The 19,633-nt window shown below is 39.2% G+C and overlaps 1 protein-coding gene across 1 annotated transcript in view; it reads left to right on the forward strand.

The window, feature by feature from the left end:
- The window catches only part of obscna (obscurin, cytoskeletal calmodulin and titin-interacting RhoGEF a), a 62,628-nt gene that overhangs the window by 13,919 nt on the left and 29,076 nt on the right, over positions 1-19,633 (forward strand). Inside the window, exons 7-32 of the mRNA XM_052108202.1 lie at positions 90-356; positions 540-803; positions 1,081-1,347; positions 1,430-1,699; positions 1,847-2,113; positions 2,328-2,594; positions 2,889-3,161; positions 3,536-3,799; positions 4,739-5,005; positions 5,125-5,391; positions 6,116-6,382; positions 6,494-6,760; positions 6,856-7,122; positions 7,240-7,548; positions 8,137-8,403; positions 8,525-8,791; positions 8,884-9,150; positions 9,287-9,553; positions 9,751-10,017; positions 10,099-10,365; positions 14,992-15,261; positions 15,762-16,040; positions 16,252-16,509; positions 16,649-16,915; positions 17,159-17,418; positions 17,940-18,273. Coding sequence (XP_051964162.1) covers positions 90-356; positions 540-803; positions 1,081-1,347; positions 1,430-1,699; positions 1,847-2,113; positions 2,328-2,594; positions 2,889-3,161; positions 3,536-3,799; positions 4,739-5,005; positions 5,125-5,391; positions 6,116-6,382; positions 6,494-6,760; positions 6,856-7,122; positions 7,240-7,548; positions 8,137-8,403; positions 8,525-8,791; positions 8,884-9,150; positions 9,287-9,553; positions 9,751-10,017; positions 10,099-10,365; positions 14,992-15,261; positions 15,762-16,040; positions 16,252-16,509; positions 16,649-16,915; positions 17,159-17,418; positions 17,940-18,273 — 7,053 coding nt within the window. The remainder of the gene's footprint in view (positions 1-89; positions 357-539; positions 804-1,080; positions 1,348-1,429; positions 1,700-1,846; positions 2,114-2,327; positions 2,595-2,888; positions 3,162-3,535; positions 3,800-4,738; positions 5,006-5,124; positions 5,392-6,115; positions 6,383-6,493; positions 6,761-6,855; positions 7,123-7,239; positions 7,549-8,136; positions 8,404-8,524; positions 8,792-8,883; positions 9,151-9,286; positions 9,554-9,750; positions 10,018-10,098; positions 10,366-14,991; positions 15,262-15,761; positions 16,041-16,251; positions 16,510-16,648; positions 16,916-17,158; positions 17,419-17,939; positions 18,274-19,633) is intronic.

Genomic DNA, 19,633 nt, shown 5'->3' on the forward strand with positions numbered 1-19,633 from the left:
ATATTTTGCCTTGGTGTCATGAATTACCTGTAATATAGCAGCTTGTGAATCACATATTACATGAATTGTTGTTTATACCTTCCAAATAGAGCGCCCATTGATTGTCACACGGCCCATTTCAGACGTGGAGGTGAAAGAGAATGGTTCAGTTACTCTCAGTTGCGATTTCTGTCCATCCCCCAGAGTGGTGCGCTGGTTCAAGGGCAGAACCCCCTTGTTTGCCTCCAATAAGCATACAATGAAGCGGCAGAAGAACCGAGTTGAGATGATCATCCAGGGTGTGAAGGCAATAGATTCAGGAGAGTATCGCTGTTTGGCTGGTGGTTCAGAGACAAGAGGAAGAGTAAATGTGGAAGGTATACTTAGTTTTCTTCTGTATGACTGATTTCATTCCTGCTTTTCAGCTATGAAGACCATCAGTTTTCAATTCCAAGTATAGTCTTGAATTAAATTGATGTTGCATGGCAAAAATAACTTTTAACTGAAGCATTCTTAGAACACAGAGACAAACAATGGACATCCTTATTTTTTTCATGCAGTGAAAAAGTTGAAAATCATAAGACACTTGGATCAAGTAGAGGTCGAGGAGGATGGAACAGCAGTATTTAGTTGTGAACTGAATTATGAGTCTCCTAGTGTCCAATGGCTTCTCAATGACAGAGTGATGTACACCAATCACATAAACAAAATCCAGAATTTTGGAAAGGTGTACAGTCTGATCCTAAAACGACTTACCCCTCAAGAGAGCCGTGTAACATTCAAAACCTTTGATATCTACGAGTCTGTGTTCCTACGAGTCAAAGGTGAGGTTGTCAGTGGTTACCATTGGGATATGAATATGATTTGAAATAAACCAAAGAAACTTCCACACTAATACATTTTTGTTTGGAAATCAACCACACTGGAACCTCCTAAAAAAATTTACATTTAGAAAAAGCTTTCTAGATTTGCATATGTTGTAAACAACAACATTAGAACAAAACGAAAACGGATTAGTGTGGACTTGGCCTAAAGCTTAATGCTTTGGGTGTACAGCAAAGCTAAGGGCTAACTACTATTAATGATTTGTGTGTCTCTTAGAGAGGCCAGCAGTGTTCATCAGATCATTGGAGGATGTAGCAGGTGAGGAGCTTGGTGAAATTCGTCTGCAATGTGAGGTTTCCAAGAAATCGATAACACCTGTTTGGAGGAAAGATGGTGCAATTATAACAGCCAATGAGAAGTATGAGATTCTCCAAGTGGTGAAGTCTTTGACTCTTGTCGTTCACAAACTTAAGAAGGACGATGGTGGGGAGTACACATGTGATATAGGCTCCAGTCAAACCAAAGCAAAAGTCGTAGTTCGTGGTATGTTTTATATAATTCTAAATTAAATAATTGACCAAAAATGAATGATGAAATTAGATTTAAACTAATGGATATTTTCCAGACCTGCATATTACCATTGTCAAAGGCATAAGGACAACAAATGTATTGGAGGGGGAAAATTGCAGTTTTGAGTGTGTTCTGTCCCATGATATCATTGATGAAGCATTGTGGATCTTGAATGGACAACTGATTGTCAGCAATGGACGGATCATAGTTGCTAACAAGGGGAGGAAATATATGATGAACATTCAGGAAGTGATGATATCTGATGCTGGGGAAGTGGTCTTTACTGTCAAAGATCTCAGTTGCAGGACTATGCTGTTTGTCAAAGGTGAGGCCCCCTTTTATATATATATATATATATATATATATATATATATATATATATATATATATATATATATATATTACTAATTACACAGTTTACATCATGTTTGTAATTTCAACATCACTCCTTCTATGTCTTGGCTTTTCTCAGAGAAGCCTGTGAGAGTGTTTCGAGATATGCTAAATGTTAAAGCAACACCTGGCGAAAGTGCAGAGCTTAGCTGTGAGATCACCAAACCTGACGCAACAGTTAAGTGGTTGAAAAATGGGCGAATAATTAGAGTCAGCCCAAAATACGAAATTACCCAAAAGGATTATCTTGTGAAGCTTATCATCCATAACGCTGCCATAATGGACTCAGGAGAGTACTGTTGTGAGGCTGATGGGATTGCTACAAGGGCGAGATTAGATGTCAGAGGTAAAATGATTCCTTACCTTACTGACTTTAACATGTATTTCCTGGATATACTGGAGCAAAGTAATTTTTACACTTCATATATATTTCCCAATGATACATGTAACTGCTCTTGCAGTGATCAGTAAGAAAACTGATCAATTACTCATTCAGTTCAATCTACTGTCTCTCAAGAATAGTTTTTAATATTGTTGCTTTGTTTTCTTTGTCCATTTAGACATACAACATACATTTGCAAAGGAACTGAAGGATTTGAGTGCAGAGGAAAAGGGCACGGTGATCCTGGAGTGTGAAACCAGGAGGCCTGCCACCACCGTGACCTGGTTAAAAGGCCTGATGGTGCTCAGTTCAGGTCAGAAGTACCTGATGAAGAAGGAGGATGTTGTCCTTTCTCTCACAATCTTCAGTTTAGATAAGCGTGACAGTGCCATCTACACCTGTGATGTTGGGACAATGCAGAGCAGGGCATTACTCACAGTTCAAGGTAAAGTCATATTGGATATTTTAATAGTGAATGGACTTGTTATTGTTTGCTACAATAATAGTCCTAAAACGCATATATTGTATTTACTGTATTTAGCATGTTTTTTAGTGCTGTCTTCAAAAAGTAGAGCAAAAGTTACATTTCTCAGATTTCTCAGGATGTTGTAAATACTTGTAAAACTTTAAGAAAAAAATTGTTCAGGCACCATTTACAGTAACATTATGAATTTAATAACATGATCACAAACCAGTTTTTATGCATTTGTTACATGTTTCATACTAATCTGGCCCTCAGGACAAAAAGTTATCATTTTGGATGAGCTCGAAGATAAAGAGTGTCTTGATGGAGATACCGTTGTCTTTAAATGTCGGATTTGCCCAAGTGACTACACTGATGTTAAATGGTACCTGGATGAGACCTTGCTCTACACTAATGATCTCAGTGAAATCAAGATGATGCCTGCTGGCTACCATACTCTTACCTTCAAGCAGCTTGCGCGCAGAGACACTGGCACCATCTCTTTTGTGGCTGGAGACAAAAGATCATATGCGTCACTATTAGTTAGAGGTAATTATCATAAATCATTGACATTTACAAGATACATATGGCAAATAAGATAATAGTGTCTTTAACAGACATTCTTTATGTCAGAGACATGCGTATACATATGAATGTCGGAAATCATAATGCTGAATATGGCAGCTATAGGAATCAAAGTCCTGCCTTGCAATTAAAAGAGCAATCACATTTTCAAGAGAGACAGTGTCTGTCACTTTACTTGAAAATCGAATGCATATTAGCTGGACAAGTAAAAAAAAAAATATATATATTGGCCTTTGTATTGACCATTGGAAAATACAAAAATGTGAATCATAAAAAACATTTATGTAGATTTGACTGACTTACGTTCGCCTTTGTAATTCAACTTGTTTCAATTGCAGAGAGACGCCCCACAATAACTAAAGCGCTGGAGGACACAGAGGCAATTGAAGAAGGAAGTTTGGTATTGTTATGTAAGACCTCAAAGCCATGCCATACTGTCTGGTACAAGGATGGCTGTATAGTCTGGAGTTCCTCAAAGTATGCAGTCAGTCGATCTGGAAATGAGGCCAAGTTGGTCATCTGTGATGTGAAAGAGAGTGATGCAGGAGTGTTCGAGTGTGATGTAGGATCTGTCAGAACTAAAGCCACTGTGACTGTTAAAGGTACAACTATTTCAAACAGTCTTTCTAAATAATCCACCATATGATAATTACACAAAGACATTTGATATGTGGGCATATATGAACATGTATATATTTTTATCATTTAAAAAAAGTTACATATATATATATATATATATATATATATATATATATATATATATATATATATATATATATATATATGCACCTCTAAATCTGAGGTCATGGTTCTCAGCAGGAAACTGATGGAGTGCTTACTCCGGGTAGGGAAGGTGGTATTGTCCCAAGTGAAGGAGTTCAAGTACCTAGGGGACTTGTTCACGAGTGAGGGGACATTGGAGCGGGAGGTTGGCCGCAGAATCGGGGTAGCGGGGGCGGTATTGCACTCGCTATATCGCATTGTTGTCACGAAAAGAGAGCTGAGCCGTAAGGCAAAGCTCTCGATCTACCAGTCAATTTTCATTCCTACCCTGTCTGGGTCATGACCGAAAGAACTAGGTCGCAAGTACAAGCGGCTGAAATGGGTTTCCTCAGAAGGGTGGCGGGCTTCTCCCTTAGAGATAGGGTGAGGAGCTCAGTCATCCGCGAGGAGCTCGGAGTAGAGCCACTGTTCCTTTGCATTGAAAGGAGCCAGTTGAGGTGGTTTGGGCATCTGGTAAGGATGCCCCCTGGGCGCCACCCTAGGGAGGTGTTTCAGGCACGTCCAGCTGGGAGCAGGCCTCGAGGAAGACCCAGGACTAGGTGGAGGGATTACATCTCCACACTGTACTGGGAACACCCTGGGGTCCCCCCGTCAGAGCTGGTTAATGTGGCTCAAGATAGGGAAGTTTTGGGCCCCTGCTGGAGTTGCTACCCCCGCGACCCGACTTCGGATAAGCGGTTGAAGATGGATGGACGGATTGTGACATTTTTCTGAAATTAGGTCATTTATATGTTTGTTTAATATTTGTTTCACAATAGCTGTCCCTGCTGAGTTTACAAAACTGCTTCAAAATCAGGAGGTCAAAGAAGGAGAGAGTGTGACATTGGCATGTGAATACTCTATACCCGGTGTCCAGTTTATATGGCGCAAAGGAGCTGAGACACTAAAGTCTGGCGGGAAGTATAACATGAAGCAGAGGAAATTGTGCATCTCTCTTACGATACACAATTTGAAACCAGAAGACTCTGGGAATTACACATGCATTTGCAGAGATCAAAGAACTATGGCAGATGTAACAGTCAATGGTATTAACATACATATTTTTAAACAATAGCGTTAATTTTTGATAAGCAGCTTTCTAGAAAATAATTTCTCTTTAGTTACATATTGTAGCCTACAAACATTTACCATTCCCTCTTTCCAGCAGTTCCTATTTCATTTATTAAAGAGCTCAAGAACCAAGAGACAGAGGAGGGTAAAATTGTGACATTACGCTGTGAGCTTTCTAAAGCTGGATCCCCAGTGGATTGGTTGAAAGGGGAAGATATTCTCTGGCCTGGTGAGAAATATCAAATGAGACACATAGTTACTATACTGGAGCTAATAATCAGAAATCCAGTGCCTGAGGATAGTGGAACATACAGCTGTGTGTGTCAGGATCAAACAACAAAAGCCATCATCAAAATACGAGGTAAGACAAAAGGCTAACATGTTACAAGAATTTACAAAAATGTTATTAATGATCTGAATTAAAGGGATAGTTCATGAAAATTCTCTCATCATTTACTCTCATGCCATCCCAGATGTATATGACTTTCTTTCTTCTGAAGAACACAAATAAAGATTTTTAGAAGAATATTTCAGCTCTGTGGGTCCATACAATGCAAGTGAATGGTGGCCAGACCTTTGAAGCTCCAAAAATGAAATAAAGGCCACATAAAAGTAATCCATATGACTCCAGTGGTTAAATTCATATCTCCAGAAGCAATATGGTAAATGTGGGTGAGAAACAGATCAATATTTATGTCCTTTTTAACTATAAATTTGCACATTCAGATTCTTTCACATTTTAAAAGTTAAAGTGGAGAATATGGTAAAAAAAGTACTTAAATATTGATCTTATTCTCAACCACACTTACCATATCATTTCTGAAGATGTGTATGAAACCACTGTAATCTTATAGATTACTTTTATTTGGCTTGATGTGATTTTTGAGCTTCACCATTCACTTGCATTGTAAGGACCTAGCTGAGAGATTCTTATTAAAATATTTGTTTGTGTTCTGCTGAAGAAAGAAAGTCATACACATCTGGAATGGCATGAGGGTGAGTAAATGATGAATGTTCACTTTGGGTGAACTATCCCTTTAAGAAGTTCTGAAAATAGAGCTAATATATTATTTATATTTCCTCAGCTCAACCGATCACATTTAAACAGAGGTTAAGAAATCAAATGGCTGAGGAGGGAAAAAATACAATTTTGTATTGTGAGATATCAAAACCAGACACCCCTGTTGAATGGAGAAAGGGGAATAACTTGCTCAAATCTGGAGAGAAGTACAAGATCAGGCAAAGAGGCTCTGTACTAGAGCTGAAAATATTTAATTTGACACAAGAGGATAGTGGAGTCTACAGCTGTTCAAGTGGAACTGTTGAGACTTCAGCCAATGTTACTGTTAGCAGTAAGCTACTTAAATTCACTAATCAAATCACTTTAATCAGTGTTATTATTTACTTAAAAATTACTCGAGGATGAACTGTAAATGTGTTCCTTTAAATGTTTTGTTCCATAGCCCAACTTGTCACGTTCAAAAAGAAGCTGAACAACCTGGTAGCTGAGGAAGGTAAGACAATAACATTGCAATGTGAGCTTTCTAAAGCAGGTGTCCCAGTAGAATGGTGGAATGGAAATGAGCTTCTTCAGCCTGGAGAGAAGTATCAGATAAGAGAAAGAGACACATCAGTTGAGCTTATTATATGTGAGGCCATGCTTGAAGACAGTGGAGTCTACAAATGTGTCTGTGGAGACCAAAAGACAAAAGCTACAATTAAAATTGTTGGTAAGGGTGACACATTCAAGCATTGAGTAATTACAGTATTCTAAAATTCCTTGTTCAGTTAATTTAGTGTTTCATAATGTATGATGTTTGCCCAGGTTCTCCTGCCACTTTTAAGCAAAACCTTAAGAACCAAGAAGTTTTGGAAGGGGAATCTCTAATCCTACGATGTAAGCTCTCTAAAGATGGAGTGCCTGTGGAATGGCAGAGAGGAGATAAACAGATCTTATCTGGGACACGGTACCAGATAAGGCTGGATAGAAAGACTGCTGAGTTGGAAATAACCAATGTTTTCCCTGAAGATGCTGGAATATACAGCTGTGTGACCGGAGACCAGAAGACCATAGCCGAAGTGAAAGTCAAAGGTAAGACCAAAACTTGCTAAACCACCATACCTACTGTATATCAAATGATTTCTGTAAACCAAACTTCCACCGGTGAGGTAATGCTGGATATTAAAAGACCTGACAATGGTTTTCCAGCTCTTCCAATTACTTTTAAACGAGAGCTTCAGAACCAGGTGTCTGTAGAGGGTGAGTGTGCAATATTTATCTGTGAGCTTTCCAAGCCTGGTGCTCCAGTTGAGTGGAGAAAAGGAAGAGTCATTCTGACAGCTGGAGACAAATATCAAATGAAGCAGGAGGGACGATTGACCAAACTGGTGATAAATCATCTTGTAGATGGTGATGCAGGAAATTATACCTGCAAAACCAAAGATGCACAATCAACAGCTGAATTGATGGTTCAAGGTAAGATCGTATCAACTTCTGTAAAGCAAAGAGAATTAGAGAGCTATTGAATATTATGACATTTTAGTATTTAATATGCATTTCATTGTCATGACCATGTGAAATTTGCCTAGAATTGAGAGATCCAATTCTTCCGTTTCACGTGAAATATCCACTTCCTTCACAGCTACAATAGCATGCTGTCATGGCATTACACAAACTCACTGCAGAAGTTTAATTAATCTCTCATAGAACTCACTGATGGATTTTCATAACGTGACTTTAGTTTGAAATCATCCCCTCTAATATTCTAGTCTTGATTTCAGAACTCCCTTGATGTGTTTCTTGTTGACCCAACTCATTACAGTGATTTCTAGATATCGAGATCTATAGTGTTTTGATTTTAAATCCATCAATGGATCAATTATTTAAAATTATATCTATGAGGAGTTTTCTATCCTTTTAAAAAAAGGCTTGCCTCAAACGTAAGGGTGTTGACTGGTAAGTTTTTGCACTGTTCCTCATTTGAATCTTAAACCATCTCTTTGGGGATGGATAGAAGCAACCATGACACTTTAGCTGAGGCTATATGGCAAAACAATCTTCACTACAGAAATACATGCTTACTCAATTCTCCATGACATTCTGAAGGACTCCCTGCTACCTTTAAACAAACTCTAAAGAACCAGGAAACTAAGGAGGGAAGCAGTGTCACTTTGCATTGTGAACTTTCTAAGGCTGGAGTGCGAGTAGAGTGGTGGAAAGGAGAAGAAATGCTCAAAACTGGAGAAAAATATCAGTTGAGGCACAAAGAAGCAACAGTAGAATTGTTAATAAGGAAAGCACAACCAGAAGACAGCGGAATTTATTGCTGTGTATGTGGTGATCAGAAGACAGAAGCCACCATTAAAGTTAATGGTATGAATGACTTCCAGAACGTTTTTCATATGCATTTCACTGCAACTGAGATTTACCCGATTTTATTTTGAAAATAGAAAGGAAAGATTCTACATCTTTATTATTCCACTGCTTTGTATAGCTCTCCCCATCACTTTCAAACAAGAACTTGTGAATCAAGAGAGTGAAGAAGGGAACAATGTCACCTTGCGCTGTGAACTCTCAAAGGCCAGTGCTGATGTGGCATGGTTGAAGGGAGAGGAAATTCTTAAGCCTGGAGATAAGTACCAGATGAGACAGATAGCATGTAAAATGGAGCTTGTTATCAGGAAAGCAGTACCTGAAGACAGTGGAGTCTACATCTGTGTATGCAGCAATCAGTCATCCAAAGTTATGGTTAAAATCAATGGTATGAAACTCAACTAAATGATAAAATGGTTGCAACATATTTAGGTCAAATACTCTGTTTATGTGATGCAAATAATACTTACCATTTCTTAGCTCTTCCAATCACATTCAAACAAAACTTGATCAAAAAAGAAGTGGTGGAGGGCAACACTGTTGCTTTGCGTTGTGAGCTTTCCAAACCGGGTGCCACAGTGAAATGGTGGAGGGGTGAAGAGATGCTGAGACTGGGTGAGAAATACATGATGAGGACTGAGGGAAGGATTGCTGAACTAATAATCAAGAATGTGAACTCTGAGGATGTTGGCTCATACAGCTGCACTACAGGGAAAGAAAAAACTACAACAGAGGTCAAAGTCATGGGTACGCGCTACTACATTTAAGACAAGTCATTAAATAATTGATCTTGTTTTAAGATGTATGATTAGCTGATTTGATTTGTAATGACATAGCTGTGATTCTAGTTTTCCCTCATGGATCATGTATATGGTTTTCATAGCTCTACCGGTCACTTTTAAACAAGGACTACAAAATGAAGTAACAAAAGAAGGTGGTCAAGCTGTTTTTAGCTGTGAGCTCTCTAAACCCAGTGCTCATGTTGACTGGAGAAAAGGAAGAGTAATTCTCAAGACCAGTGACAAGTATGAAATGAAGCAAGAGGGAAGGTTGACCAAACTTGTCATACACAATGTGGAAGCAAATGACACTGGAAAATATTCATGTAAAACCAAGGATTCTGAGTCAACTGCTGAGCTAACGGTTAAGGGTAAGGCATGTGGAACTTTTCGAAGGTGGCTTGGCTCACTGCTTTATCTGGCAACACTTTGGTCTTTCTTTGCTTGCTGCTATGAAGTTGTATTGCTTCTTGTGCTTTAGTCTTCTGCATCGCTGTGCTGTGAGGGTCTGCAATATTTTGTTGTGAAATAATGAGACATATCTCTATATTTTGGTTGCTACTCCCAGTTCCACCTATAACCTTCAAAGTTAAGTTGAAAAATCAGGAAGTTGAAGAGGAAAACACACTCATCTTGCACTGTGAACTTTCAAAATATGGATGTCCTGTTGAATGGAAAAAGGGAGAGGAGCTCCTCAGGTCTGGGTACAAATATCAAATCAGGGAGCATGGTGCTACAAAAGAGCTGATCATCATGAAAGCCATGCCCGAAGACAGTGGGGTCTACAATTGTATATGTGGGGATCTAAAGACCGAAGCCACAATCAAAGTGTTTGGTATGGATTAAGTCTTTCAGAAAATCCAGTTTTATTGTAACTTGAGCTCACATGAGCTAATGTGCCACTGTGCTTTCTCAGCCACGCCAGTAACATTCAAACAAAACCTGAAGAACCAAGAGGCCCCAGAGGGAGGTTTAGTTATTCTTCATTGTGAGCTGTCCAAAGCTGGGGTCCCAGTAACATGGTGGAGAGGGGACAAGGAGCTTAGCAATGGGACTAAATACCAGATCAAGCAGGAGGGGTTGTTTGCCGTGTTACACATTAAGAACATTCTTCCTAAGGATGTTGGGGAATACAGCTGCATTGTTGGAGACCAGAAGACCACAGCTGAAGTGAATGTTAGGGGTAGGTCCAGTGCAGCATCAATGACATTCTTAATGGATATACACTTGCTTCAAGGTTGTCAATATTTTTTTTTTAAATAATGATGTTTTAGTCTATAGGCAAATAAGATTTTAAACAAAAGGAATGGTTTTGTTCTTGCACACTAACAATGTCTAAAGACACATGTCCATGTCTATACCCAATACCTTGACAACTTTAAGGCTGGATTACATTACACGATTTTTAAAATCTGAACAGATTATACATATAATTAGTATCACACAATTGACTGCAAACAAAACAAAAATGAAATAAATGATTTCAGAGGAATACAGAATAAATCAAATAATATCAATTTATTTGCAGGATAGGATTAAAAACATAAATTACAAAATCAATCAAAGCCAAATTCACACATGATCTGAATAAATAAACATTCCTAAAAATAAAAGACAAGTCAAAGAAACACACCTGGCAATGGAAGAATTACATGCAATGCAAAGCATGGGAGATCTGGCTACCTGGTACTTCCTGGTAGAGAATAGTACACATATCGATTGTGTGGGATAATCTGACTACAGACTCCTATATTAAAACTACACACATCAATTGTGTGGGATAATCTGTCTACACACTTCTATATTAAAACTACACACATCAATTGTGTGGGAAAATCTGACTACAGACTCCCTGGTAGAGAAAACTACACACATCAATTGTGTGGGATAATCTGACTACACACTTCTATATTAAAACTACACACATCAATTGTGTGGGATAATCTGACTACACACTTCTATATTAAAACTACACACATCAATTGTGTGGGATAATCTGACTGCACACTTCTATATTAAAACTACACACATCATTTGTGTGGGATAATCTGACTACAGACTCCCTGAACAATGTGTCACATTTCCTTAAATACCCAAACCAGAGAAAACATAAACAAAGGGAACTTCGGGAGTGGTTAGGTTTGGAAGTCCCGGGGTCATACTTTATCTGCATACAGGAGGTAATTTAGATGAAAGACCCAGGAGGTAAGCACACCCCAAGCAATGGCCAGAATTTGTTTACATTGTTAAAACTGTATTACCAAATATTATCGGTTGTGGGGATGAGACCATACAGGTGAAAATCGAAAAATTAGAATATCGTGCAAAAGTTCATTAATTTCAGTAATTCAACTTAAAAGGTGAAACTAATATATTATATAGACTCATTACAAGCAAAGTAAGATATTTCAAGCCTTTATTTGATATAATTTTGATGATTATGTCTTACAGCTTATGAAAACCCCAAATTCAGAATCTCAGACAATTAGAATATTGTGAAAAGGTTCAGTATTGTAGGCTCAAAGTGTCACACTCTAATCAGCTAATTAATCCAAAACACCTGCAAAGGGTTCCTGAGCCTTTAAATGGTCTCTCAGTCTGGTTCAGTTGAATTCACAATCATGGGGAAGACTGCTGACCTGACAGTTGTGCAGAAAACCATCATTGACACCCTCCACAAGGAGGGAAAGCCTCAAAAGGTAATTGCAAAAGAAGTTGGATGTTCTCAAAGTGCTGTATCAAAGCACATTAATAGAAAGTTAAGTGGAAGGGAAAAGTGTGGAAGAAAAAGGTGCACAAGCAGCAGGGATGACTGTAGCCTGGAGAGGATTGTCAGGAAAAGGCCATTCAAATGTGTGGGGAGCTTCACAAGGAGTGGACTGAGGCTGGAGTTACTGCATCAAGAGCCACCACACACAGACGGGTCCTGGACATGGGCTTCAAATGTCAAACGTCTTACCTGGGCTAAAGAAAAAAGAACTGGTCTGTTGCTCAGTGGTCCAAAGTCCTCTTTTCTGATGAGAGCAAATTTTGCATCTCATTTGGAAACCAAGGTCCCAGAGTCTGGAGGAAGAATGGAGAGGCACACAATCCAAGATGCTTGAAGTCCAATGTGAAGTTTCCACAGTCTGTGTTGGTTTGGGGAGCCATGTCATCGGCTGGTGTTGGTCCACTGTGCTTTATTAAGTCCAGAGTCAACGCAGCCGTCTACCGGGACATTTTAGAGCACTTCATGCTTCCTTCAGCAGACAAGCTTTATGGAGATGCTGACTTCATTTTCCAGCAGGACTTGGCACCTGCCCACACTGCCAAAAGTACCAAAACCTGATTCAATGACCATGGTATTACTGTGCTTGATTGGCCAGCAAACTCGCCTGACCTGAACCCCATAGAGAATCTATGGAGCATTGCCAAGAGAAAGATGAGAGACATGAGACCAAACAATGCAGAAGAGCTGAAGGCCGCTATTGTAGCATCTTGTTCTTTCATAACACCTCAGCAGTGCCACAGGCTGATAGCATCCATGCCACGCCGCATTGAGGCAGTAATTAATGCAAAAGGGGCCCAAACCAAGTACTGAGTACATATGCATGATTATACTTTTCAGAGGGCCGACATTTCTGTATTTAAAATCCTTTTTTATTATTGATTTCATGTAATATTCTAATTTTCTGAGATTCTGAATTTGGGGTTTTCATAAGCTGTAAGCCATAATCATCAAAATTATATCAAATAAAGGCTTGAAATATCTTACTTTGCTTGTAATGAGTCTATATAATATATTAGTTTCACCTTTTAAGTTGAATTACTTAAATTAATGAACTTTTGCACGATATTCTAATTTTTCGAGTTTCACCTGTAGTACCAGTCACACTGAGGCCTTTTGAATGATACCAAACATGTATGATCAAAAAAACCTTTACATTACAGAACAGGATAAGTCATTACTTAGCTTTAGGCTCTAAAAATGACTTGAAGTGATGTATGTAAGAGATGGGGACAGATGTGAGTGAGAATTCTTAGTAAAAATGACATGAATAACACAAGATTAAAGATTATAATCATCGATTTGTCAGTTATAAGTGAATACAAATCACTACACATATTTTAAAAAGGTACATCAGGCTATAGTCATTAATTTGTCAGTTATAAAATGTATATTTGTTCGTTTTATTGGCCAGATGTGAGCTTCAGCTAGGCTTCTGGGTGCCTAGTGAGCTGAATCTTTTAATATATGACCTTGAGGAATTCCAGGATTAAAAGGTTTGGTTTTCTAGATTCAAGTCTGTGACAGGGCAGAGGGCGGGACCGGGTCGTGATTCCATACACCTGGCCCCTAGTTAGGCTGATGAAGCCCTAGAGGGATAAGGCCAACCAGAGACGGCAGTGCGACAGAGAGAGAGTGTTACGAACAGCTGTCCGACACCTGTGTGTGTTTGTCTTTTTGGTTATTAAAATATAATTTATATTGTAAAGCCGGTTCTCCTTTCCCTTTTACCTCATTACACTGGTGCCAAAACTCGGGAAGGAGTAGGGATGTGCTGTAGTAGAGTCCTCGCCACTACCATCCACCCCAATGGAGCAGCCATGGCCATCCGCCGGGGGACAGAGGAGTCCGGCCGCCTGAGAGCGGAGGGACGGCCACCGACTGCGCGGGTAGGAGGGGCTCCTAACCGACCGCCTGGGGTTTTCCATCCACCGGAAAGCGGTTGGGTGTTCTGTCTGCCCGGGTAGGTGTGGCTGTCATCCGCTAGAGGGTGGAGGTGTGGCCGAGGACCAGGCTATGGCGTATTGGAGAACTGGTGAGTAAATTTTTTTTTTTCTTCTCTCTCTCTCTCCTGCTGCTGCTCCACGTTGGCCTTTTCCCTCTCTCTTTTAAATAGTGTTTTAATTTGGTCCAACACCTGTGTGTGTTTGGCTTTTTGGTTATTAAAATATTATTTATATTGTAAAGCCTGTTCTCGCTGCCTCCTTTCCCTTTTACCTCATTACAAAGTCATATTGCAGCAATTGTTCTCTTTTCTGCATCTAATATCCTACATTGTCATACAACTATGTTGCTTGGAACAGCATCCAAGACTTTCACCCACTGTTGCACTTGTGTATATAGTTGAGTGACAATAAAGGGATTTGATTTGATTTTGATTTGAAACTGAACATAACACACTAAACGATTGAGGATCAAACACTACTCGACTGTCAAATAATTTATTTTACAACAAACTTGTTCAGAAACATGCACCCCCTGTTCCAGGAGATGCATGACTGATGTAAACAAACATAGTTGTGCAGGAGCTGACCATCTGCTACTTTGTGATACGAGTCGTAAAAGGGCATTTGGGTGCAGGCTTGGGTGGAAAGATGCGACCAGTATGGCCTCTAAAAGATGAGTGGCATAAGAAGTTTAGCTCCAGAACTAGGAGAAATCATAGTTTGAGGGAAAGAAATCGGAGTCTCTACTCATACACTGACTACAAAACTTTCTGTGAAATCTCTCAACTCTGAGTGGCCCAATATCTGCAGACTGGTGCCGACTAGCACAGACTCTGCCCAACTGCAAATTGGGGCTAAAATTGGTATTAAATTTAGATAGTGTAATCCAGCCTTTACAATTTAGAGTAGTATAAACACCACGATACCCCCATGATCCCTTCATGAATCTCAAGGTCATGCACACACACATGTCATTTCATGTCAAACTCTGTCAACATCTAATAACATTCCTACTTAATTTCAAATTTGCAATTTTTTCCTCTCAAATTATTTTGGAGCTGTTGTTGAGATTATACTTTTCCCACACCTCTCACAGCTGCTGCCTCTGTGTTCTTTGAGAAAGAACTTGAGAGTCAAGATGCAGTAGAGGGGGATTCTGTCCTCTTTAGTTGTTTACTCTCTAGCTCCAATGCCCCAGTGACCTGGAGAAAAGATGCAAATCAGATTACCCAGGGTGGGCGATATACCATGCATTGTAAAGGTTCCACTCAGGAGCTTGAAATCAGGAAACTGAGAGCAGAGGATGCTGGCATATACACATGCAGTGTCAGAGGCAAGAAGACCTTTGCAACTCTCAGAGTGATAGGTAAATACCCTTTTTTGCCCATGTATTTAAAATGGATGGAATATAACATAAAACTGGTAAAAAGTGAAAGATGAAATGTGCAATACCTGTGCTACTGGCCCCACCAAACAGAATTGCAAGAATACAATTTTTTAAAACTGCTTTACCAAACAATCCCCCCATCTGCCGTTGATTGGACAAACAGATAGTCCCGCCCCAAACTCACACCGGTCAATATTGGTTGAGTCAATATTGCTGTGTCAGGCTGTCAGGATGCTCAGATAAATACAGCAATATATTTATAGTGACATAGAGAGCCAGTATTTATTGTTTTCAAGTAAATCCACCTATGAATGTCTTACTAATAGTTGTCTTATTATTTTAATGTAATGAAATGATAATAAAAAAGTTAAACACCTCAGCTTGAAACAACAAGAGCTGTAATTCAATTTTTGCTTGCTTTCACCTTTTTGAACAAATGAATTCCAAAAACTCTAATTTGGTTCATGTTTCCTCTTCAGAACGTGTGAGGATTGTGAAAGGACTACATGATTTGACCGTTACTGCCGGCGAAAATGCCCATTTTGTGTGTGAGCTGTCACACGAGAACATCCTTGATGGAGTTTGGTTACTTGGTTCCAACATACTGCAGGAGAATGACATGAACCAAATACGTACCTGTGGCAGAGAACACCACCTTGTGCTCACCATGACCACACTTGAGGAGTCCGGTATTGTGTCCTTTGTGGTGGGAAATGAAAAGACTTCAGCTCATCTGCGGGTGAACAGCAAACCTAAAGGTTAGCACAAGGATCCTTATCCCAAAGTTTACTGTATATATTATGAGTGGATTTAATTAAAACCATACAAACTATTTCTATGATCAAATATATTCCCTTATGTAATTTAATTGGCATTTATTTAGCAGACATATTGATAAAGATAAGTAAGTAAATGACAGATTATGTTTGGTTTAACTGCATACTCTAAAGTGCATGCTCTCTTTTTTAGTTTTTATAGAGGAGAAACTGAAAGACATTATCATTTTTGAGGGAGATTCTGCCACACTGTCCTGTGTGACTTCTGACACTTGCACTCCTGTCACCTGGAAACGAAATAATGTAACCCTGCTTCTGGGAGAAAAATATAAACCTCTGAAAGAAGGGAAGCTTAATCGTCTTCTAATTTACAAAGTCAGAAAAGAGGATGCTGGGAATTATATGTGTGATACAGGAGATATGCAGAGCAGTGCTACCCTTACAGTCAAAGGTGCAAATCATGTCCTACGTGCTTGAAACGCATAATCTCTCCATAACTTTTTAGATACATTTTTAATGTCATCATATCTGTATTTCAATGGTTGGTATGGTCCATCCAAATACTTAAGAATTCTACTCTTCTATCTCAGAACATCCTTTGTTTTTCTGCGGGGAGCTCCAAAACCAAGAAGCTGAAGAGGGTGAGATTGCTTTCTTGCGCTGTGAGCTGTCTCAACCTGGAGTTGCTGTTGAGTGGAAGAAGGGAGCAGTTCTGCTTAGACCAGGGAACAAATATGAGATGCAGCAGGATGGATGTGAGCTACAGCTACAGATAAATGATGTCACAAGTCAGGACAATGGCGCCTACAGATGTTGTGCCGACGGCATTGAGACAAGGGCCAGCATTACTGTGAAAGGTATGAGCAAGACAATCAGCAAAACAATTACGATCTGTTTATTCAGGTGATCATAATGATTTGATCTGAGCATGAACATAATGTTACAATTAAATGTGTAGATATACTCTAATGTTCTCTAAAACTCTTATAATTCAGTGGTATATCTTAAAGATAAAGCATTAATTAAATGCGAACATATATCTTTCCAAATATTATTACTAAAACTAAAAATTACTAAAAGTTTCTTCTCTTATACCCCAGAGCATCCTTTGTTTTTCCGCGGAGAGCTCCAAAACCAAGAAGTGGAGGAAGGTGAGACAGCCTTCCTGTGCTGTGAGCTCTCTAAATCTGTAGCTCCAGTACAGTGGAAAAAAGGTGCAATGCTGCTGAAGCCTGGAAAGAAATATGGCATAATGCAAGAAGGCAATGAATTACAGCTTCAGATCCATGACCTCACTTGTCAAGACAGTGGGATCTACAAATGCTGTGCTGGCAGCCTAGAAACAAGGGCTAATATTTTTGTAAAAGGTATGTGATACATAAAGGTAATTTAGACTTTCAATGTAAGGCTTGGATATTTCATCACTATGATAGCTGAGTGGTACCATTCAGAAAAAGACTGCATGCTTCCCATGGATATAATAAACCTGAAAATATTAGAGAATTTAACATTTTAAATGGCGTTCCAAGCCTGAAAAAGTCATGAAAATTTCTGTAGTGAATATATATATTTTTTAAAGTAATCCTCTAAAATATGTAATGGATTTGATATTGCTTGTGTATAGAGCTTGTATAGAGTAAAACTTAAAAGCCATGTCTGATTTTTTAAGGACATTACTCTTTTGAATGGGTTCTTTTCAATTAATTGGTTGAACCAGTTTTTAAATCAGAATAAATTATTAATTTACATATCATTCTGAATCAAAATGATAAAAAAAAAAATATTTATCCAGTGATCAAAGGTCATGGAAATTCTCTAGTCAATAAGTTTGGGAACCCTCAGTCTGGAAGAGACATTTGTCATGTTTTCCTTTTTACACAGTATGTTGATATTGTTGTCACATTCATTTACTACAAATCTAGTAAACAAATTAATTCTACCTTGCCAGAGCAACCTCTATTCTTCTGTGAAGAACTCCATAGCCAGGAGGCAGAGGAGGGTGAGACGGCCTTCCTATGCTGTGAGCTCTCTAAACCTGGAATTGAAGTGCAATGGAAGAAGGGGGCAATACGACTGAGACCAGCAAACAAATATGAGATGAAACAAAATGGGTGCAAAGTACAGCTTCAGATACATGACCTGACAAGTCAGGATAGTGGCACATACAAGTGTTGCTTTGGAAGCCTGGTTACTACAGCATCTATTGTAGTCAAAGGTGGGATGTGTGGACTTAGAGGGTCACATACTGTGCATACAGAAAGTATTAAAACACTTTCATTTTTTTACATTTAGATATGTTGCAGCCTTATGCTAAAATGCTTTAAATTATTGAATTTTTTTTTCACATTAATCTACACACCATACCCCATAATGACAAAGCAAAAAACTGATTTTTTATAACTTTGCCAATTTATAAAAAATAAAATATCACATTGACATTCAGACCCTTTGATATGACACTTGAAATTTAGCTCAGGTGCATCCCATTTCTCTGGTTCATCTTTGAGATATTTCTACACTTGATTGGACATTTAATTGACTGGACATTATTTGGAAAGTCACACAACTGCCTAATATATGGTATTACAGCTGAAAATACATATCAGAGCAAAAACCAACCCATGAGGTCAAAGGAACTGCCTGGAGAACTCAGAGACAGGATTTTGTTGAGGCACAGATCTGAGGAAGTCTACAAAAATTATTTGGCTGCATAGAAGGATACCAAGAGCACAGTGGCCTTCATAATTCTTAAAAGGAAGAAGTTTGGAACAACCTGGACTCTTGCTAGAGCTGGCCACCCGGCCAAACTGAGCAATCGGGGAGAATGGCCTCGGTAAGAGAGGTCACCAAGGACCCATTTGTAACTTTGGTTGAGCTCCAGAGATCATGTGTGGAGATGAGAGAAACTTGCAGAAGGACAACCATCGCTGCAACACACCTATCTAGGCTTTATGGCAGAGTGGCCAGATGGAAGCCTCTCCTCAGTGCAAGACACAAAAAAGCACCTAAATTAATCTCAGACTGTATGAAACAAGTTTATCTGGTCTGATGAAATGAAGCTGGAACAGTTTGGCCTCAATTCCAAGCGTCATGTCTGGAGGAAACCAGTTAGTATTAATCACCTGTGCAATATCATCCCAACGGTAAAACATGGTGGTGATAGCATCATGCTGTGGGGATGTTTTTCAGAGGCAGGGACTAGGGGGCTGGTCAGGGTTGAAGAAAAGCTGAATACAGCAAAATACAGAGATATCCTTAATGAAAATTTGATCCAGACTTCCCAAGACCTCAGATTGGGCTGAAGGTTTACCTTAAACACACAGCAAAGCTAATGCAAGAGTGGCTAAGGGACAACTCTGTGAATGTCCTTGAGTAGCCCAGCCAGAGCCCAGACTTGAACACAATCAAACATCTCTGGAGAGACCTGAAAATGGCTGTCCACCGACCATCCCCACCCAACCTGACAGAGCTTGAGAGGATCTGCAGAGAAGGATGGCAGAAAATCCCCAAATCCAGGTGTGCAAAGCTTGTCACATCATACCCTAAAGACTTGAGGCTGTAATCGCTGCCAATGG

Source organism: Xyrauchen texanus, chromosome 37 (assembly GCF_025860055.1).
Source record: "Xyrauchen texanus isolate HMW12.3.18 chromosome 37, RBS_HiC_50CHRs, whole genome shotgun sequence".
Classification (NCBI taxonomy): domain Eukaryota; kingdom Metazoa; phylum Chordata; class Actinopteri; order Cypriniformes; family Catostomidae; genus Xyrauchen; species Xyrauchen texanus.